Raw genomic sequence first — 23,857 nt, forward strand, 5'->3', positions numbered from 1 at the left:
GTTTGAACAAAGCTGCCAAGTTGTGAAGAGTGTATGAAAAAACCCAGAAGGTAAGGTACTGAACTCTGTGGCCAACAGCCAAGGGGAAACTGGGGCCTGCCAACAACCATATCAGTGAGCTCAGAGACAGATCCTTCATACCCAGTAGAGGCTCGAGAAAACTACAGCCCCAACTGACAGCATGACTACAATCTCATGACATCCAAAGCCAGAAAGCACCCAATGAGGCTGCTCTCAAGTTCATGTTCCTCAGAAACTATAAGATTAAATATTTGTTGTTCAAGCTGCTAACTTTTGGAGTACTTTGTTATGTAGCAATAGACAACTACCATTCCCCGTATGGAAAAAGTACAAACCTTTTTTATTAACCTTTTTAAAAAAATTTTAGCTAAAAAAGTAACGATATATACCCATTATAAAAAAATCTTTTTTTTTCAAACAGTGAAGAATATAAAGTAAAAAGTACAACTCCTTTCTTCAGTAGCTGATATCCTTCTTCCTACATGTAGCTATACTTAATGGTTTCTTATGGATCTTTCATGACACAGTAACTTGCCTTTTTTTACTTAATGTATCCTGAATATCCTTCTGTGTTAGCATATATAAATCTTCACTATTCTTCTAAAAATCTAGCTAGTCTTTCATTATGGATATGTAACATTATTTACTAAATTTCCTTTGAATACTATTTATTTCAGGGAGTGAACTAATTTATGAGGTCAACCTCTGTGATGAATTTGTAGGATAAGTCCCTGGAAGAGAAACTGGAGGGTTAAAGGGTTTGTGCTTTTAAAATTGACCATTATTGCCAAATACCTCTTCAAAAAGTCTATCAACTTATACTTCCTATGAATAATGCTTAAGAATGCCTCATCTTCCCAACATTGAGTAACATTTCAATCTTTGCCAATCTGAGAAACATTTTAGGTTGCACGCTTAACTGAGAGAACCTTTCCAAATATTTCTTAGCTACTTAGGTGTCTTTCTGTTATTTGCCCTTTTCCCACAGGGTTGAGCTTCCATAATGATTTATAAACGTTCTTATATACTAAGAAATTTAACCAGGGCATCTGGGTGGCTCAGTCAGTTAGGTGTCAGTTAAGTGTTTGACGTCAGCTCAGGTCATAATCTTGCAGTCCGTGGGTTTGAGCTCCACATCGGGCTCTGTGCTGATAGCTCAGAGACTGAAGCCTGCTTCAGGTTCAATGTCTTCCTCTTTCTCTGTTCCTCCTCTGCTCCTGCTCTGTCTCTCTCTCTCAAAAATAAACATTAAAATTTTTTTTTAAAAATGTAACCTTATGTTATTCCGTACTACATACATTTTCCATTGTGTTATTGTTTTTTGACTTTGTTCATGGTGCCCTTTGCTATAGTTTCTCTTTTATTATATAGTAAAATCTTTCTTTCATGCTTGATAAAATTCTTAATAGAAGAGTACCTGGGTGGCTCAGTCGGTTAAGCATCTGACTTCAGTTCAGGTTATGTTACGGTTTGTGGGTTCAAGCCCCACTCCGGGCTCTGTCCTGACAGCTCAGAGCCAGGAGCCTGCTTCGGATTCTGTGTCTCCCTCTCTCTCTGCCCCTCCCCCACTCATGCTCTGTTTCTTTCTGTCTCAATAATAAACCAAAAAAATGTTAAAAAACAAAAAAATCATAATAGAGCCACACTCTAATATTATAAAAATATATACCTGTGTTTTCCTTTAATATTTTTAATATTTCCATTGACATACATTCATATCTTTGATCACTACAGAATATATTTTGTATTGATACCATTCAAATTAACATTAATCTCGGTATTACTTTTATTAATTTTTTAAAAATTTTAATCCAAGTTAGTTAACTAACGTATAACGCAGTAGTGATTTCAGGAATAGATTTTAGTGATTCACCACTTACATATAACACCCAGTGCTCTTTTATTAATATTATATATATCATTAAACATACTATGTGATGTGCCACTCACTGTCCCTTGAAATAAAGAGTTATCATTACACCCACCTTACAAATTAAGTTTAAAAAAAAAAAAAAAAGGACTAAACTCTACACTGGTAAGGCATTATCAATCAAGAGAAGAGCCAAGTCAGAGTTAGATAAGTCTGTTTGAATATCCACTTAATAAATGATGTGGCTCACCCATCCTACATGACCTGAAAACAGAGAAATAATCAGTATGCCTAAGCTATCAAATGCCATTCTTTTAAAACTAACAGGAATGTTGTACATTCTAAAGTTTATCAGAAGTTAACTAACCACCAGAGGAAAACTTTTTTACTTCTCAGCCCATCAAAGAAAGTTACTTACTGAGGGGAGATGTGAAGGTGTAAACAGCTAATTATATGTTGATGATTACCATTCCTTATTCAATATCAAGATCTAAATGTTCCAAATATATGAAAAGTACGTTAAGATAATCTGGTCAAATGATAAATGAATCAAGATTCCTTGTAATGAGGAAGTAAAATGTTTCCTTTCAAATATTTTAAATCAATTTTCAAAAGCCTCTACTTAAAAAAAGTAAATAAACATAAGGATCAGCTTAAATGAAAAGAAAATGGTGTCCAGGACAATTAAAATATTTAAAAATTTTTTATCTTACTGTGACCTAACAAGAAACACATTTTCTTCAAATCTATTTATTTATTTATAGAGCAAGCACACACAAGTGGGGGAAGAACAGAGAAGGCAGGGAGAAAGAGAGAATCCCAAGCTGGCCTTACACTACCAATGTGGAGCACAATGTGGGGCTAGAAGTCACAAACTGTGAAATCATGACCTGAGCTGAAATCAAGAGTCAGATGCTTAACCAACTGAGCCACCTAGGTGCCCCCTTTTTTATTTATTTACAAATTTTTTGAGATAGAGAATATTTTCTTCAAATTTATTTTTTAATGTTTTTAGTATTTGTGTGTGTGTGGGTGAGAGAGAGAGAGAGAGAGAGAGAAAGACAGAGAGAGAGAGAGAGAGAGAGAATAAGCAGGGGAGGGGCAGAGAGAAAAGAAGACAGAATCCGAAGCAGGCAGGCTACAGGCTCTAAATTGTCAGCACAGAGCCTAACGCGGGGCATGAAATCATGAACTGTAAGATCATGACCTGAGCTGAAATCTAGACACTTACCTGACCTGAGCCACTGAGGTGCCCCTCTTCAACTTTATTTTATTACTTTTTAAATGTTTATTTATTTTTGAGAGAGACAGATAGACAGACTGAGCATGAGCAGGGGAGGGGCAGAGAGAAAGGGAGGCACAGAATCTGAAGCAGGCTCCAGGCTCTGAGCTTGTCAGCAGAGCCCAATGTGGGGCTCTAACTCACAGACCACAAGATCATGACCTGAGCCAAAGATGGATGTCTAACTGATGGAGCCACTCAGGTGCCCTGAGCCCTCTTTAACTTTAAAATGTATTAGATAATTCTAACTTTATTAAGGTATGGTACCAAAATTAATATGAAACTTTTATTTCTTCTACATATACTAAAAACTGAGCCGGACAAATATTACAAATACAGAAGTTACATATACCTATGTTTTTATTTTTAACAAAATCTGTAAATTATGGAAATTTCAGTAGTATTAGCATTTTCATTTACCTATATTCCCTATAATTCCCTCAGCAACTGTGGCAGTTGGTCCTCAAATTCTTTGATACTATGTTGATTAAAGGGTGAAATCTGTCTATTTTTCTTGAATTTGAGCAGACTTTTAATTACTTCCACCAATAAAGAATGGCAGAAGTGAAGCTGTGTGACTTCCTTGCTTGATCAGAGACCATTCAGTTTCTTTGTTTGACGGAACATTTACGTATGGATCCCCGAGCAGCAAGCTACATAGGAAGTCCAGTTATTCCACAGCTGCCATGGTCTAGGGGAGTCAAACCACACGGAGAGGTCACATGTAGGCACTCAGGTTTGAACTCCCAAGTTTTTGAGTCATTCTAGCCCAGGTGCCAGACATGTGAATAAATGAGCCTTTCAGATCATTCCAAACTCTAGCCATCAAAATACCTTTGAATCTTCCAAGCCAAAGCCTTAGACATCACAGAGCAGAGAAAAGCCATCCTGACTCTCCCCTGTGCAAATTCCTGATCAACAAAATCTGTGAGCATAATAAAATAGTTGTTTTCGACCACTAAATTTTGGAATAATTTGTTATGTAGCAAGGGCAACAACTAATTACTATTTTAAAAAATTCAGAACTCAGATTCTAAAACTGAAATATACCCAACTTTACTGAACATAAAAATGCACTATATTCTTAAAGTCCAGACATCACAGTTTCAATAATTCCTCCAAAAGAACATGTTATCTTCAAATAAGTTAAACAGAATTATGTGTATATATGTACAGAATCCATTAAGTTGTCCTATTCTATTAGAAAAATAGTTCCTTTATAGATCATATATTACTTGAGAGCTATAAAGCTTTTGTAAAATATAGGGAAAAAGTTAAACCAGGTACACTAGGAAAGAATGAAAGAAAAAAAAAACTAAGCGCTGAAAACTGGGTTTACTCTGAGAGGTAAAAACAACCGGAATCATAGACACATGTGACAGACCTGCACTACCCCATATAGTAGCCACTAGCAACAGGTAGTTATTGAGTACTAGAATATAGTGATTCTGAATTGAGAAGTGCTTGAAGTATAAAACACACACACTGAATTTTAAAGAAAGGATATGAAAAAAGTAAGATAGCTCAGTAATTTTTTGATTTTGTATTATTTTAAAGTTTATTTTTTTGATAGAGTGACTGTGTGCGGGGGGGAGGGAGAGAGAGAGAGAGAGGGAGGGAGGGAGGAAGGGAGGGAGGGAGGGGGAGAGGGGAAGAGAGAGAATCCCAAGAAGGCTCTGTGCTGTCAGACCAACTTGAGGCTGGGTCTCATAAACTGTGAGATCATGACCTGAGCCAAGATCAAGAGTTGGAGGCTTAACCAACTGAGCCACTCACGTGCCCCTCTTAGTAACTTTTAAGTACTAAACACATGTGAAAATGACAACCTTTTATATATTGTGATAATTGGATAAACTGAAATTGATTGTACTTATTTTTGCTATTTTAATATGACTTCTAGACAATTTAAAAATACATATGCAGACTGCATTAAACTCCTATTGAATACAACTATAAGACAGAAAAATACAAAGAGAAAAGGTGAATTGATGTTAGCGTATATGGAATGCTTTCAACTTAGGCCTAAACATTTAAATTGGGCATTAGTAAAAATATTAATTAAAGAAGTATTTTGAGGTACTGCCAAATTTCATTAATGCTACTAATTTAAAAAAAAGAAAAGGAAAGAAAAGAAAATAACTGGTTTTCTGGAATTATTTAGATGCACATCTTTCTTTGTGAATTCAAAATGGTTCTGCAGCATGTAAGAAAAGACTGCTGGAATTTTACTACTGCTAAACTGGAGAGACAAAGGCTGTGGAGGAAAGGATAAATTAGTTACACATGTGGATACTCAAAATATTGAAAAATAACTTTAGAAGTATTTTTCTCATTACAAATGTGATAAACAGTCAATGCAAAAAGGAGTACAGAAAATTATCAAGCAAAATATCACCCATAATCTTACTACCTAAGATCACTGCTATTAATATTCTGATGAATAGCTACTCAGTAATTTCTTTTTGGATATATCTAATTCAGTTAAGCAAAGGTAGAATTATAATGTACATTTTTGTATGATTTGTATGATTTTTGTAAGATTTGTAGCCTGACGTGAATATCTTTCCATTACGATTTTTAAATGCCTGAATAATATCCATTACACAGATTTACCATATTTTAATCACTTCTTTATAACAGCCATTTAGGTTTGTTTTCCATTTTTTAAAAATATTAAAACACATGATGATACATATATTTGTAGGTAAGTTTGTGTGTTCACTCATTTTAATCTTCTGAAAGTAATTTTCTGTCCGTTACAATTGTTGGGTCAAGGTCCTGGTTAGCAGCTTAACTGTATACAGACACAGGAGAGGCACTGAAACGCCGAGTGAAAAAAACAGGCAGAGACCAGAATCACAGTGGTCCCAGAAGTTGAATTTAGCGGACAAAGGTTTTAAAGCAGCTACTGTACATATGTCCAAAAGAAGAAAGAAAATATATTCAAAGAATTGAAAAGAACTATCAGTAACTGAACCGATAATATCAAAAGAGAAATAAAAATTACTTTGAAAATGAAAATACTCAAAATAAAGCTGAAATAAATATACTAGATAACCTCAACAACATGGTGGAATAAAGAATTAATGAGCCTAAAGACTGATCTGGCTGGCTCAGTCAAGAGTATGCGAATCTTGATCTTGGGGTTGTGAATTCAAGCCCCACACTGGGTGTAGACCTTAGTTAAAACAAAATAGTAATAAATAAATAAATAAAATGATCCAATTAAAAAAAGAGAAGACTTAAGAAAAATAAAGTTTAAGAAGATGAAGAAGTCTAACATTTATGTAATCAATAAGGTTAAACAATGCCTCCCAAAAGATATTATCTACATTCTAATCCCCAGAATTCGTGAAAATGATCTTACAGGGAAAAGAATGACTATTACCTTTTATGACAAAAGAGAAGATTAAGTTAAGGATCTTGAGATTATCTGAATGTTACTTTATAAGATGCACATAAATAGAAGATATACACATTGAAGAAAAGGCAATGAGAGTGATGCAGCCAAAATACAAGGAACATCAAACAAAAGTTAGAAGAGGCAAGAGAAAGATTCTCCCCTAGAGTCTACAGAGAGAATGTGGCCTTGGCGACACCTTAACTTTAGACTTCTAGTCTCCAGGATGGGAAGAGAATAAATTTCTATGGTCTTAAGCCACCCGGTGTGTAGTATTTTCTTACAGCAGACCTGGGAAACTTGTACAATAAGGTTATAGAACAGCAATTCTCAAGGTGTAGTACACAGAACCCTGGTAATACAGGAGACTCTTGGGGGAATCCATGTAGAAACTATGTACATAATAGTACCAAAAGGGTATTTGCCATCTTTGCTGTGTTGACATTTGTACTAATGGCACAGATGCAATGACGGGTAACAGGCTGGTCCTATGGCATAAACTAAAGCAGTGGCACCAAGCAACTCTAGTAACTACCATATGCTTCACTACCATGCACTCAGTAAAAAAATAAAAGCCGTATTTCAACAATGTTCAGGATTTACTAGCTACTTTAATGTGGCAAAAAAAAAAAAAAAAAAAGACAAATGGCATACAGATTGGAAAAGAATAAAAGAATATTTACAGAATGATAGGATTTTGTGTAGAAAAATTCAAAGAATCTTTAAAAAAGAAAGAAAACAAATTATAAAAAAGAAAGAAAGTGAAGCCTGGAACAAATAAGTGAGTTTATCAAAGTCACAAGATAACAAGGTCAACATGTAAGAGTCAAATGCACTTCTCAAAACCAATAATGAACAAATAGGATTTAAAATTAAAACAAAAAACGGGGCATCTAAATAGCTTAGTTGGTTGAGTGTCTAACTCTTGACTTTGGCTTCGGTCATGATATCACAGTTTGTGGGTTCAAGCCCTGCACAGCATCAGGCTCTGTGCTGTCGGAATGGATTCTCTCCGCGCCTCTCTGCCACTCCCCTGCTCAAGTAGGTGTGCATGCTCTCTCTCAAAACAAACAAATAAATAAATCACAATACTATTTGTAGTATCACAAAGAAGTACCTAAAATATAAATCTAATGAAATATGTTAAGGATCTATATGCTGAAAATGACAAAACACTGATGAAAGTAATCAAGGATTTCCTTAAATAAATGGAATGATTGATATACCATGTTTGTGGACTGAAAGAATTGGTATTAAGATATAAATTATCTCAGTTTTTACTTTTAGGTTTGACACAATGCCAATAAAAATACCAATATTTTTTAAAATAAATATCAACAAGATGATTCTGAAATTTCTATGGAAAGGTAAAGGTACTAAAACACCAAAAAACCAAGAACTTTGAAAAACAGTTGCAAGGACTCAAATACCCAATTTCAAGGGTTGCTTTATATGTTACAATAATCAAGAAAGTATGGTACCAGCAAAAGGACAGATACACAGAACATAATAAAGAGTCTAGAAATAAAGCCACAAAAATATAGCCAACAGATTTTTGACAGAGATGTCAAGGCAATTCAATGAAAGAAAGATAATCTTTTCAACTAATGGTGCTGTCATAGTCCACATTCAAAAAATGAACCTCAACACATGTCTAAGGTCTCATAACTTAATTCAAAATGAAACATCAATCTAAATGTAAAATTTAAAAACTTCTGGGAAACTTTAGAAGAATATATACATAAATATGAATTTAGCAAGAAGTTCTTACCTATGACACTAAAAGCATGATCCGGAACAGAAAATACTGAGAAAAGAGACTTCATCAAATTAAAAACTTTTACTCTACAAAAAGCACCAAGAGAATTATAAGACAAGCTACAGACGAGGAGATAATATTTACAAATCATATGCCGAATAAAGGCCTCATATCCAGAATTTAAGACCTCTTGAAATCCAACAGTTAGAAAACTTTTGACTTCCCTAAAACTCACCTACAAAAGCCTACTATTGACTGGAAGCCTTACCAATAACATAAACAATTGTTTAACACATATTTGTATGTTATACATACTACATACATTCTTACAATAAAGATATATAAAAGCGTTACTAAGAAAATCATAAGGAATAGGTCACATTTGGAGTATTGTCCTGTATGTATCGAAAAAATCTGCATATAAGTGGTCTCATGCAATTCAAACCTGTGTTGTTCAGGGTCAACTGTACTTACCATTTGACCCAGCAGTGCTACTTCCACATATTTACCTTAGTGAGCAGAAAACTTGTGTTCACACAAAAACTGGTATATGAATGTGTACAGCAGCTTTATTCACAATCACCAAAACTATAAACAATCAAGATACTTAACAACAGAGGATGGTTAAACAATCCTAGTACACACATAGGATAGGAAAGTACACAGCAACAAAAGGGAACAGACAACTGATTCGTTCAACAGCATAAATGAATGTAACTCAGTGAAAGAAACCAGACTCAAAAGACATTTTATGGTTCTATTTATATGACATTCTGGAAAAGCAGAATGACAGAAATGTACAACAGAGCAATGGTTGTCAGGGCTGGCGGAGGAAGAGATGATGATTACCAGAGGACTACATGAAGACATTTTTTATAGTAATGAAACTCTTCTTTATGATACTATGGTGGTAGATACTTGACTACATGGATTTGTCAACAAAGCTCAAAGAGCTGTACACCGCAAAGAATGAAAGCCAGTTTACCATCTGCAAATTTTTGTAAAAAATCAACCAGAATGTCAAGATAATCTAGAACTGAATGAAGACTGTGACAAATCAGTCTAACTACATTACATGTATGATAACCTGACTGAAGGATATGAAGGTAATATATATACAGATGGAAAGACACACATGTAATTTTAGAGATGTTTACAGACATAATTTAGAATGTACATAAATATCTCCTAACTCTACTGAGAAAGTCTAGAAGCAGTGACACCCCAGTAGTTATTGGCACATCCAGGGCCCAGGTCTTAGTTTCTAAATACCCTGCCCCAACAAAAGGAACCAGGGCTCCTTGGACAAAGGACTGGGATAGGGCAAGTGCAAAGTAGAGTGCCCTGTAGTGTCAGAAAATAAGGAAGCAGTCAAAAGACAAAAGGATGGAGGTACAGGGACACTAGAGCCAACCTGAAAGAGTTCCCAGTGGCCAAAGCTCTAACAATTTGAGCAGCAAATATAATGATAGTTCTACATTATAATCCAAAGAATAAAGTAAATATTAATGAGTCCATAATAATATAAATAAATGACTGAATAAATTTTATTTATTTATTTTTTAAATGCTTTATTTATTTCTAGGGGAGGGAGAGAGAGAGAGAGAGAGCGTGAGCAGAGGAGGGTCAGAGAAAGAGGGAGTCACAGACTGAAACAGGCTCCAGGCTCTGAGCTGGCAGTCAGCACAGAGCCCGACGCGGGGCTCGAACCCACAAACCGCGAGATCATGACCTAAGCGAAAGTCGGACGCTTAACTGACTAAGCCACCCAGGCGCCCCAACTGAATACATTTTAAAATGGGAGAAAAGGGGTGTGTTTCTTACAGAAAAATTCCAAATAATAAATGTAGAATAAAGGAGGGAAAGAGAAAATCACCATTAGAATTCCACAGTAAGAATCACTGCAGGTGCAAGCCACTGAGGAATGCTAATTAACGGGCCAAATTTTAAGAAGAAACAAGAGTCAAGTTATTTCTCCTGGAATATTTGAATTACTACGATGATTTTAGCATATGCTCACCAATTATTTGATATACGTCACTGCAGGAAGTGGAGCATAATTCTTAACTTCCTTTCTGTTGAATGTAGGCTGGAGTTAAATAACTCCTAACAGAGCAGAAAAAAATTTGACTTTGCAGTGGAGGAACCTGGCAGCTCCTGTTATAGACTAAACATGCCCCTCCCCAAATACTTACCTGAAGCTCTAACCCCCAGTTTGATGGTTTTAGATGGGGCCCTTGGGAGGTAATTAGGTTTAGACTAGTTCACAATGGTAAGACTCTCATGATGGAATTAGTTTTCTTATTAGAAGAGATCTCTCTCTCTCCGTGTGCATGCAGAAAAGCCATGTAAGCACAACAGCAAGGAAGAGGGTCTTCATCAGAACCCAACCATGCCGTCACACTAATCTCAGACTTCTGGACTCCACCACTATGAGAAAATAACTGGCTATGGTTTAAGCCACCCCGTCTATGGCATTTTGTCTGAGCTAAGACATTCCTTCAATCAGGTGTCCAAGGTCAACATGACCAGAAACAAAATAAGTGGATATCATCTAATCCTTAATATAATGTGGTATGAAGGGCACTTCATCTCTGTGGTATTCTTTCTGAAAACTCACAAATTCTTTTTTTTTTTAAGTTTATTCATTTTTGAGTGAGAGAGCAAGAGGGAGAGAAAAGGAGCAGGAGAGGGGCAGAGAGAGAGAGAGAGAGAGAGAGAAGAGAGAGAGAGAGAGAGAGAGAGAGAGAGAGAGAGAATCCAAAGCAGGCTCTGCACTGTCAGCAAAGAGTCTGACATGGGGCTTGAACTCACAAACTGTAAGATCTAAGTCAGATGCTTAACAGACTAAGTAAACTGATATAAAGTCTTAAGAATTCACTCTTGCCTAATCATGAGAAAACATAGCAAAGTGGGAAATTGTCTACAAAATAACTAACCAGTCCTGTCAAACTCCTAAAAAACAAAAAGGCTAAGAAACTGTCACAGATCAGAGGAGACTATGGACACAGGACACTTAAAGCAGTATGATATCCTGAACTGTATTCAGAACAGAAAAAAAAAAAAAATAGCAGGAAAATAGAAATAAAATCTACAGTTTTTTATTTTTATTTTTTTAAGTTTATATTTTTGAGAGAAAGACAGAGTGCAAGCTGGGGAGATACAAAACCTGAAGCAGGTCCAGGCTCTGAGCTGTCAGCACAGATCCCAATGCAGGGCTTGAACACACAAACTGCGAGATCGTGACCTGAGCCGATGTCGATGCTTAACCAACCTAGCCATCCAGGCGCTCCTAAATAAAATCTATAGTTTAGTTATTAGTATTTCAGCAATGTTAATTTTCTAGTTTTGATAAAAGTACCACGGTTTTGTAAGATGTTAAGATATGAGAGGATGTTAAGACTTTAGAGGAAGCTGAGTGAAGAACACTGCATTCTGTACTATCTTTGCATCACTTCCACAAATCTAAAATTATTACAACATAAGTTTTTACAACATTAATGGAAAAAAGCGCTGGAAATGACTTACTAAATTGACTGTATGACACAACTTTCTAGACAAATGACTGCACCACACAGAACCTGAGTGATTTTCCTAAAAATAAAATCTGATTATGTATTTCTTTGTTTAAAGCTTTCTAATGGTTTTTAAAAAATGTTTACTTATTTTGAAAGAGACGGAGAAGGACACAGAGAGAGAGAGAGAGAAAGAGAGAGAGAGAGAGAGAGAGAGAGAATCCCAAACAAGTTCTGTGCTGAAATCTGAGACAAAATCAAGAGTCAGAGACTTAACTGACTGAGCCACCAGGCACCCCTCTAATGGTTTTTCTTGCCATTAATAAAAAATTCAAAAATTTTAACATGGTTGATAAGACAGTGGAAGGCACAACAATCTCTCCCCCACCTCAAATGTCCATGACCTAATCACTGGAACATGTGAATATGACAGATTATATGGCAAAAGGGAGTTGACATTGAAGATGGTATTAGGATTGTTAATCAGCTGACCTTAAAACAGGAAGAAAAACCTGATTATCCAGATGAGCTCGATGTAATCACAAGAGTCCTTAAAAGTACAAGGTAGAGGCAGGAAGATGTGACCACAGAAGATTTTTCGGAGATGAAACCAGATGTTGCCAGCTCTGAAGGCAGACAAAGGGGACCATGAACCAAGGAATGTGGGCACCTCTAGAAGCTAGAAGAGGCAAAGACATGGATTCTCTCCTACAGCCTCTAGACACCTTGATTTCAGCCTTGTTAGACTTTTAACCTACAGATGATGAATTCATGTTATTTTACGCTGCCCATTTGTGGCACTTTATTGCAGCAGCAAAGAGAAATAAAAGCAAAGGCCCTGCATGGCCTGACTGCCGCTCACCTCTTCTACTTTACTGCTCATCACTCCTTCTCACAGTGACTTTCAACAGTTGTACCTTAATATATCGCTCTACTTCAAGGCATTCACATGGGTCTACTGAGGTCTGGTCAATAAAGAAAATGAAATTTTGCTACACAAACGGTGCCTATCATTATGTTGAAGTGATACAGAATGATGACCTGGTAGAAAGAGAGCAAAGAAGCCAGAGCATAACATCCGGAAAGACTATGTGCTAGAGCTTTGCCTCCAAAGGCCATCAAAGAGGTTGGTTAGGGCAGAATATAGGTAAATTGCCTTCCTTGTAAAGGGGATCAAATAAATATGTGACACTTTTCTGAAATTTGCTTTTTTTTATGTTTATTTTTGAGAAAGGGGGAGAGAAATGGAGAGCAGGGAAAAGGCAGAGAGGGAGGGAGACAGAATCTGAAGCACACTCTAGGCTCTGAGATGCCAGCACAGAGCCTGAGGCAAGGCTCAAACTAACAAACCGTGAGATCATGACCTGAGCTGAAGTCAGACACTTAACTGACTGAGCCACCCAGGCACCCCTGCTTTTTTTATTACAAGAGTCCGAAGTTTAATTCCTTCAAGAATGCCACCAACTAAAACTTGAACACTAAGGTACCCCTATATATGAAAAGGCCAAGAATCACTGATCCACACATAATCTGACCATAATAAGTTTTTCTCAAGCCATGCTTGCTCATCTCTGACCCTTCACACAGGCTCTTCCCTCCACCTGGAACCATCAAAAATCCCTATTACCCCTTCATCTGGCCAACTCTAATTCTTCGGATTGCAGTTCAACTTTTCCTCCAGAAAACATCTGCTAACCCTGTAAGTGAATGCCTACTTAATGGTGCATCTTGGACCACAGTGGCAGTACTTTTCACATGGCACTGTAATTGCCTAGCTGTAAACTCTCTAAGTGAAAAACTTGAGTCTAGTTGGCTCTCAGCACTCATATTCCTAAAGCTTAGCATAGTGCCTGGCTCATGGAAACCATTCCTATGTTTTGGGGAAAAAATGAAGCCTAGTAAATAATCATCAAACACTTCTGTATCAGACACTTCCCTCATCACAATGTATAAAGAAGGACTACACGATATGCAAAGCAAAAGAACACAAAACTTTAAAAGCTTTCACTACATAAAGCAATTTCTACTCTAGTACAAGAACAAACGCACATATCTGAATTCTTTCCTGTGGTATTTTAACACATTTTGCTCTATATTAGTTCAAGTAGAAGAACAGCATTTGAAACAAAAGTAATAATATACAATATTTAATTATATCTACAGTGTTTTGATACTGCTACTTTTTACTCACCAGGTGCATTAGCTCCTATTATTGTAGCAAATTACCACAAACTGAGTGGCTTAAAACAACACAAATTTATTATTTTACAGTTCTGGAGGTCAGAAGTCCAAAATCAGTTCACTGGGCTAAGGTCAAAGGGTCATGGGCAGAGATGCGTGGTTCCTTCTGAGCCTCCAAGAAGAGAATCCATTTCCTCGCCTTTTTCATCTTCTAGTGGCCACCTGCATCCCTTGGCCTATGGCCCCTTCCTCCATCTTCAAAGCACATTACTCCCACCTCTACTTGCTGATTCCTCCAGGTACCCTATAATCAGATCTGTTGTGATTGTATCAGGCTCACTCACATTCAGGATAATATCCCTAACTCTTTTTATTTAAAAAAAATTTTTTTTTACATTTATTTATTTTTGAGAGATGGATTACAAGTGGGGGAGGGGCAGAGAGAGAAGGAGACACAGAATTTGAAGCAGGCTCCAGGCTCCGAGCTGTCAGCACAGAGCCTGACGTGGGGCTTGAACTCACAAGCTGAGATCATGACCTGAGCTGAAGTAAGATGCTTAACCGACTGAGCTACCCAGGCGCCCCAATATCCCCAACTCTTAATCACAGATGCAAAGGTTTCAAAGATTAACATGAAAATACATTAGCAGGCCATTGTTCAGCTCACCACATCAGCTGTTAATGGCAGGTTTTCATGCAACTATATCATGACTTCTACCACTTTAGTAAAACAAATTTTAAAATTTCACCAATTCTAAGATGCCCCCCAAATTCAAAGACAAAAATGTGGGGAAAAAGTGTCTTAGAGTCAATAAAGTAAAATAATTACTACAACCACCAAGTACCCTAACACAGTGACTCACAAAAAGAGCATCAACAAATAAAAACACTGAAAAACAGGGGCGCCTGGTGGCTTAGTCGGTTAAGCGTCCGACTTTCGCTTAGGTCATGATCTCGCGGTTTGTGGGTTCGAGCCCCGCGTCAGGCTCTATGCTGACTGCCAGCTCAGAGTCTGGAGCCTGTTTCAGAGTCTGTGACTCCCTCTCTCTCTGCCCCTCCCCTGCTCACACTGTCTCTCTCTCCTCACACTGTCTCTCTCTCTCTCTCCTGGAAATAAATAAAACATTAAAAAAAAAAAACACTGAAAAACAGAAAAGATCAGGTTACATACAATCTCTGAAAAGTTTCTACGTTCTAGGCCTCAAGTGAGGTATGTCTGTGTAACAGAACACATATTCAAAAACATTACCTACTCACTGGTGCCATTCTGACCTGAGAAGTAAACAAAAGATTTTTAACATAGTCTATATACCTTTTTTTAATTTTTAATTTTTATTTACTTTGAGACAGTGTGAGCAGGGGAGGGGCAGAGAGAGAAAGAGGGAGAGAGAGAAAATCCCAACCAGGTTCTGTACTGTCAGCACAGAGCATGATGTGGGGCTCAAACTCATGAACCGTGAGATCATGACCAAGAGCCGAAACCAAAAGCTGAACGCTTAACTGATGGAGCTACCCAGGCGCCCCAGTCTATATCCCTTTCAATGAAGCTGCTCAGCTGGTCAACCTGACTGATATCATCATAGACCAGTTAGATACAGTCTCTGGTTTCTTTCTTAAAGATTTTACTTTTAAATAATCTTTACATCAAACCTGGGGCTCAAAATCACAACCCTGAGATCAAGAGCCTTATGCTTTACCAACTGAGCCAGCCAGGTTTTCCATAAGCATCTATGCCCTCCTTGGCAAGCCTACATCATCACAAGATAGATAAAAAAATTTTTTAAGATTTTATTTTCAAATAACCTCTATAGCAAACCTGGGGTTCAAACTCACAACCCTGAGATCAAGAGTCACGTGCCTCACCACTCGGCCAGCCAGGCATCCTTGCCTCTGGTTTTCCATAAGCATCTATGTCTTTGGCAAGACTAAATTCTCACAGGATCTAGCCAGATGATACATCTGCCTCAGGGACATAATCTCCTTCCAGACACTACATTTCCACTAAAGGAAAATTGATTCTATTCTTGCTGTGAGCAAACCAGACACAAGAATCCAAATTTACAAGGTAAATATTTTACAGGACATCTAGTCACTATACAAAATAATTAACCATAAGCTCTCTTTAAATAAATGAATTTCCTCATCCTCTCTTTTGTCAAAGAAGTAACATTCTAAATATCAAGAATATGTATCTGATTAGTCTTTTCCTGGATCAATTTTCAAAATATTTTAGAAGTCAAATTCACGTTTTTTATTATCTTAGAAAGAATATCAGGGTCAGCAAAACATAAGCTCCTCTATCCGACAGAGATACATTCATAGTAACATGAGGAGTCACAATCAGATGTAAGGATATAAGAACATAATTTATCCATCACCGAACTACCAAGAAATAGGTCAATATTCAGCCACTCATGCATTTTAACCATTCTTGTTAAAATATTATAATACTTCTGAACCAGTTGGTAACTAGTCACACAGCCCCAACCCTGCTTCTCTGTTACATCCCAGAATGCTGTTTCCTTGGCCCAGACCTCCAAGACCCCCTTATGACCAGTAACTAAAAGACTAATGCCTGGCACATTACAGGCTTATAGCATCCTGCACTAGCCTCAAGGCTAGTATCCATTCCATCGTCAGGTATGGAGCACTGACTACTGAACATTTTGAATATATAACTCCTGACAGTAGAGTATCAATAATGTTGCTAAAACAAAACTTGTTTACAAACATAAAAAATACATAAACACACACACCGCTAAAGAAATCTGCAATTAGAAACCCCAGTGATCTAGAAAATGAGGAATTCCAATCACATCATTTACCCTGGCTTACTCTTTTCTAATGGAAGGCTAATAGCTACTAAAGTAACTGACCCATCACTGCCGGCTGACAGAGTCTACAGGCAGGCATAGCCTATGAAACCATGCGGATGAAACCTCCCTGCATGAAGTACAACAGCTCCCCTCTTTGGCTGCCATAATAATGAGTGCTAAGAGTAAAGGGGCCAAGAGAAAATCAATACCAGTAGAGAAACTACTATATGCCAGGTACTTTTCTCTACATCATCTTATAGAATTCTCACACCAATTCTGTGAAGTGGCACTGTCGTCATTTTACAGACAAATGGGGACATGAAAGGTCACTAATGTATACAAATAGTTGATAAATAGTGAATAAGCTAGGCATTGCAGGTGCCAAAGCTCATTTCACAATACCTGTTTCTCAGAAATACTAAGAAAAACAATCAAGTTAAGACTTGGCCATTCGCTTGGCGAGGGAAAGCATTTTACTACTCCTCGTAGCCTCCCTATTTTCATCTTGCTTTTCCTCAGTTCCTATCACAAGCAGCTTTCAGCCCACAATTTTAGAAAACTTGAAACCAATTAAATCCACCTTCCTGCAAGCCAGCTAGCTGAGGTAGATGGCCTATTAGAGGAAACGTTTCAAGGGTAGATCTGTTGGAGGGAAGAAGGGCTGGATGAGCAGCGTAAGAAAATAATAAAAAGACTGAAACAGTGATTGAGCCTTAAAAGAGAGCTGGCTGCACACAGATCCTTTCAGGGGTCAGTCTTCAAAAACAATAATGGATGTGAAGCCAAGTTCCCTTACTCAGTTGAGTGCCTACTGCAGACCATGATGAGGAAAACTCATATAGTCTCTTCCATCCGAAAAATTTATATCCTGGTGTTCTGAAGGAAACTGAATAAAAGGGACTCTCATTTGTTAAATATCTCATTTTGCTAAGCACCAGGTATTTTAAAAATAGTAACTCATTTAATAAAACTCTCTACAACTCTAGAAGTAAGGTATTATTATCCCCTGAAGTTCAGAGATGTTAAGTAATTATCTCTACAAAAACCCTGAGCTGTATCAAAGCCGACAACTTTTTACTAGCCCACACCTTCTGCAATTCTGACTGTGCTTAGTCTACTGGAAAGAGTGGCTTTCCCAGGGCTGAATATAACTTGATCTGCAGTGCTGACTGAGATGAGGGTCTCATTTCTAGGAAAGTCCATTGAAGACTGGCTCAAAAATCTGTTCTATTTCAAGGTCTTTAAGGATCTAATACTTCAGGGTTTACAGATATTAGAAAGACGAAGTTAGCTCAAATACTATAATCAGTGGCAATGAAAGTGGTTTACAAAAATCATTACAGATATAATCTCGGAAACCTGAGGGGAGGGAGTGCAGTGGGAATAAAAAAATGCTGCAAATAACTAAACCAATACATACAGCAATGAAAAATAAAATTTAAACTGACATAAAAGACACTTGTTTGTATAAGGAATAATTTTTAAGATCCTCAAGTTATCTATTAATCAGCTTAGAAGGAAACTATGTATCCAGATGGTTACATTATACCATGCCAATATCCTCACCAGAGGATCTGATGCTTCTGCTTAGCTATAAAGACAGACTAGAAACCTGAGACACAGATGCTGCTCTTATCAAAAGTAACTTACTTCAGACACAGTAGGGAGATTTGTATCATTTTAAATTTTGCATGTGCTCTCAAAGTTGAAGGGTTTCCTATAACTGACCAGAAAGTACTGCTGAGTGAATGGTATGCTTATATCTTCCGTGTGGGGTCCAATAATTCCCATTACTATCTCCTCTCTCTCACATTATTGCCAATTGAAATGATAAAACTGCTGGTAGTATCGTCCCTACTAAAGGCATACGGAAAAAAGAAAACACATTTTCATTTGAAAATGAGCACCATTTGCTTCCCCAAAGTAGAACTAAACAGTAGTGGTTTACTCTTAAATCTGGGTGCCTCTCTCAAAAAAACTTTTATATTACCCCTTTCAATTTAGGTCAATTAGGAGAAATTTTGGAGTTACCCTATCATTATTGCCAGGATTATTATTTCATCCCATCTTCCCAGATTTGAGGACTAGGCTTGGAAAGACTCTGAAAAGGCAGAGTGAAAGTTGAAAAATATTCAACTAACACTTCATATGGAAATACAAATCATTCTAAAAGCCCATATGCTGCTCAGTGAAAAACTGAAGTACAGAAATCCAAGTCCACAAAAGGAAGTGTAAGAGAAGTATGTCACAAACTCAAGTCGAAATGTATCTTTAAAGTGGTAAAGAGCATGTGAGCAGTTAAACCCAGAAATCAAAAGTGATGAAGACTCAGTTTTCTGCCTATTTCCCATCCTTTCAAAAAAAAAAAAAAGTCAAAGTCTCTAAAAAGAAACTTTTTACAGTCTCTTAATAGAAAGAGAACTGAATTTGGAATTAGGAAGACTGAACTGGAGTTGATTTAACAAATTTTTAATCAATACCCATTATTTGTTTCAGGACCTAAATATATATAGCAGTGATGAGGGAGACAAAACTGCTACCCTCACCAAGTTTACACAGGAACTGGTAAAAAGCATACCCACTTAACCTTTCCAGATCTCAATTTCACCTGTAAAATTAGGGAAGGAGACTAGGTGTTTTTCAGGCTACACTACAAAAACACCTGAACATCCACCTTTATTTTAATCGTAACAGCTCTGCTTTTTTTCTGATTTTTCCCTCAGTGTTCTATCACTATTTCCTTTGGAAAAATAAATCTGTTTTCAAAAAGGTTGGATAGGGGCACCTAGGTGGCTCAGTCGGTTAAGCGTCTGACTTCGGCTCACGTCATGATCTCACAGTTGGTGAGTTCGAACCCCGCGTCGGGCTCTGTGCTGACAGCTGGCTCAGAGCCTGAAGCCTTTTTCAGATTCTGTGTCTCCCTCTCTCTCTGACCCTCCCCTGCTCACACTGTCTCTCACACTGTCTCTCTCTCAGAAATAAAACAGTAAAAAAATTTTTTAATTAAAAAAAAAAAAGGTTGGATAACCACTAAGTAAGTGATCTATAGAAACCATTCCATTTTAACAATTCTGTCTCCTGTAATGTTCCATCCTCATATTTCTGATCTGTTTCTTTCTCATCATGCCTCGAATTCCATACAGACATATTCAAAGGCAAACTATTTCATGCAGGGCCAGAGATAAAACAAAACCCCAAAGGATTGCTTAATCTTTATCTACAAATGTCAAAACAATGTAGCAAAAATTATTTTTTCTAAGATTAGCAAAAAGAGACAAAAACAGATTTGATCTTGTTACTTTTCTACTTAAGCTACTTCCTTCCACAAAAACAACAAAAATTGACTGTACTTTATCTTTATTTATTTTTTGAGGTATAACGGACACATGCTCTATTAGTTTCCGGTAGACAACACAATGATTCAATATTTATATAAACTGTAAAATGATCACTACACTTAAGGCATTAACATCTGTCACCATAGTTACAGATTTTTTTCTTGTGATGAGAACTATTACTATTTCCTCTCTTAGCTAGGTTCTTTGTCTTAATTTCCAAATTCTTTGGCAATGATATTTAAGGCCTTTCTGAAACCCGATCCCTTTTTAAGTATGTTTCTCGGCTCCAACACCTTGGGTTCTCCCTATTACCAGCACACTTCTTGTCTCTTGACAGCTTTGTTTCTAACCATGCCTTGTACTTCCACAATCTGAGGCTTTTGTTCATGCTGTAACCTCTGCCTCAAGGCAGTCTTGTCCTCCTATCCCTTTCTGTCAAATCCCACAAGGTCAGCACCAAGTTGAATGTCTCCAAAATACAGGTGAATTCAGGACAAAGGCAAGGATTCACTCTTTCTACGAGGCTAATCTTGAGTACCCAAGCAGTAAACATGCCACAAATGTTTTAATGAATTATGGTAATTATTATAAACAGTAGAAACAAAGTATCATCCATATCTGGTTTCTAATGTTCTTACAGATTTAACATCATTACAATTGCTATCCTGGCATTTCTTGAGCATTCACAAAATTTGTAAGCTTTACAAAATCTGTAAGGCCAAGATCAATATTGCCACCTTAAAAATCATTCACTAACACAATAATGATGTTACACAGAATCAAGAAAAGGTAATCTTTTGGATCACTGTTAAGTATGGGTTTACAATATTCTAAAAGACTCGGGATCTCCTCTTAAATTATCACGTGCTAGTTCCTTCACACACAAAACTGTTCAAAAATTAAACAAAAACAACGATTTACATTAAGTTTTCAAAACAAAATTGCTCACAACCATCTTCATGATGTTCAGGACAGGAACACAAAACCTACAACGCTGTTCACATTCAATCCCAGGACAGCGAACAATGACCACTGGAAACACGTAATATTGACAAGTGCGGCTGATACAAAGGATACTAAGACTAAGACAACAACTCATGAAAAAACTCAACCTCTGATTCTCAGGATAAATGATAATCTTCATGTTAGAAAAGCATCAGTTGTAAAAACTGGATATTGGCCGGACTGACATAACCCAATGAATTTTCATTAACAAACTGGTCAAAACAGGTCCGGACAACAATCGTTTGAAAAGTACTAGTGAAGTTTCGTTCTCTTATGAACACAGGGCATTTCTGTGAAGTATTCCAATTACTTCCAAGAGTTCTCATCTGAAGTACTATCAAGTAACGGGAGTTCCCCCTTCCCTGGCCCCATCCACAAATACTCAAACCTCAAGATTAGGTCACGAATATCCTAGAAATGATCATTTTTCACTTGAATCGCCTGCATACTAAAAGCCTACGACCATAGCATGAAAGCGGCTTTCAAGGTGGGCACCGGATGCTGCCTATACGAAGGCCTTTCTTTCCTCAAAGCAGAGCCAACTCTGGCACGCTTTTTTATTTCTGAAAGTGAAGCTGGAAGGGAAAAAAAGCCACCCAGATCTAAAGGTATTCGGTTTAAATCCGTTTGACACCTGCTCCCTTTCCAACACGACAAGCAAACTCCAAACGCTAGACCAGCAGCCGCAGCAGCAATGACAGATCTCGAGGCCGAACTGGGTCAGGGTTACGGTTACACTTGTGTTGCATATTTACACCCTTTTGTCTACAAACTTGAGCGCTAACTTAAGTTCCCTTCAAGGCAGCGTGCCCGCTGGGCCGCAGAAATCAAAGCAATTTTCCTGACTCGGGAAGGGCACAATCCATGCACTTCGACGGCTACACCGGTTCTCCCCGGACCACGCACTCTGCGGCCTCGGCTCTTCGCCGGAGAAAGGGGTCGCTCCGGGCAAGTCGCCTGCGCCCAGGCTAGATATGAAGGTTTTTAAACTGCACCTCGGCCCCGTCTTTTCTACGGTCCCCACCAGCCCCAGCCGCTTTCAGGCCTAGGGTCACATTACGTAAACAGCCCCGGCCCCAGCTTTCCCAGGTCGGCCCCCGCCCCCGCGCCAGGGCGCCCCTCCCCCCTCCGTGTCCCGCACCACGCGCCACCCCCTCCCCGCCCGGCCCGCCCCCCACGCGGCCTCCGCCCTGGGCCTCCGCTCCGCGCCTCTTCCCGCGGCTGCCCCCCACCCCGACGCCCCTCCCGGCCCGGCCCCGTCCGATCTAGTCAGCTCCGAGCTGCCGCGTAGGCTGCCCCGCCGGCGCTAGGCCCCGCGCTCCTCGGGGGCCGCCCGCCTCACCGTTCTGCTGGTGCGGCGCTGGGCCCGGGCCGGCGGGCGCGGCGGCGCCTGAGGCGGCGGCTCCGCCAAGCTTGGGCGGGATTCGGGCGCTGGCGGCCGGATGAGGGGATTCGGCGGGGGCCGACATGACGGCGCTGCTGGCGGCGGCGGCTCCGCTTCAGGGAGGTGGGCGGAGGGAAGGGAAGGCGGGGCCGGAGCGGCGAAAGGAAGAGGAAGGAACGCGCCCGGCGTCACCGAGGGAGTCGCCCGGGACCGCGGCCGGGTGTTGGCGCTCCAACGCGGAGCCCCGCTCTGCCGCCCCCGAGTGCCGGGCCCCCGGCCTCTGGTCCGCCTCGGCGGGCCGTGCTGCGCGCCTCAAACCCTGAGCGGGGGCCCCCGACTCGGGTGGCTCCCCGCACTGAGGCCTTGCGCCGCCGACGCAACGCCCCCTGCAGGTCGAAGCCCTGCAGGCGCAGGCTCAGGCTCGAGGCGGGGTCCGGGACCGCGGCCTCACCGCCAGCCTGGCGATAAAACTGCCCCGGCCCCGGCGGAGCCACGGTCGCTTTGAGGTGGGAGGGATGGGCCCCGGTAGGACACCCACCTGTGCGGAGGCTGCGCGCGCCGCGAGCCTGACCCGGCGGTGCTGGGAGGCCGACCGCGCCGCACCCTGGCCGTGGGGTGACATCCGGAGCTCAGCGCCACGCCGCACCGGCCTGACCCCACCCACCCTTCCTCCCGGACGGGAGCCCTGGGTTCAGTTTTGGTTTTTAATCTTGAATTTCCCCCCCTTAATGTTAATTCTAAAGGAAATAGGGCATTCAAGGGCCCCTGTCTTAGGAAATTCTAATCCTCAGCAAAGGAAGAGGAAACCTTTCTCTTTGATAAACCCAAGGGTCGAAATAAGTGCGTTATTCTAAACTTCTCTCCCCTGACTTAAATCTAGGGAAGGGGAAGGAGAAAATAGAGTAAGAGAAGCTGGAAGACAAACTTTATCTTCCTCATTTTTGCCGAGCGTTGCATCATTCATTCTGTTGATGTTTAGATGAGAAGCTATAGCATCCAAAGCAGAAATTTCTCTTGCATTGTATACCTTGAAATCTTTGAATCCCTGGCCTGTGTTAGCAGGCTGACTGGCAAGCATTATATTATCCAAGTCATTTTGTCATCCTAAAACCCTCAGTGTGCGACCGTCTTTCTGTATTAGAAATGAAATTGCTCAAGGACCCCTGGTGGTTAAGCGCTCAGTGGGTTAAGCGTCTGACTTGATTTATGCCCTGGTCATCATCCTGAGATCTACCTCAGGAGAGCCTGCTTGGGATTCTCTCTCGCGCGCGCTCTCTCTCTCTGCC

The 23,857-nt window shown here is 39.4% G+C and overlaps 1 protein-coding gene across 2 annotated transcripts in view; it reads right to left on the reverse strand.

Moving 5' to 3' along the window:
* SEC24B (SEC24 homolog B, COPII coat complex component) overlaps positions 1 to 22,689 on the reverse strand; it is a 102,420-nt gene extending 79,731 nt beyond the window's left edge. For both annotated transcript variants that reach the window (XM_039238771.1, XM_039238770.1), the window contains exon 1: positions 22,530 to 22,689. In XM_039238771.1, coding sequence (XP_039094702.1) covers positions 22,530 to 22,656 — 127 coding nt within the window. In that variant the 5' untranslated portion in view covers positions 22,657 to 22,689. The remainder of the gene's footprint in view (positions 1 to 22,529) is intronic.
* Positions 22,690 to 23,857: the final 1,168 nt, after the last annotated feature.

The sequence above is a fragment of the Hyaena hyaena genome, unplaced genomic scaffold (assembly GCF_003009895.1).
Source record: "Hyaena hyaena isolate Hyena2069 unplaced genomic scaffold, ASM300989v1 scaffold_146, whole genome shotgun sequence".
NCBI classification, from domain to species: domain Eukaryota; kingdom Metazoa; phylum Chordata; class Mammalia; order Carnivora; family Hyaenidae; genus Hyaena; species Hyaena hyaena.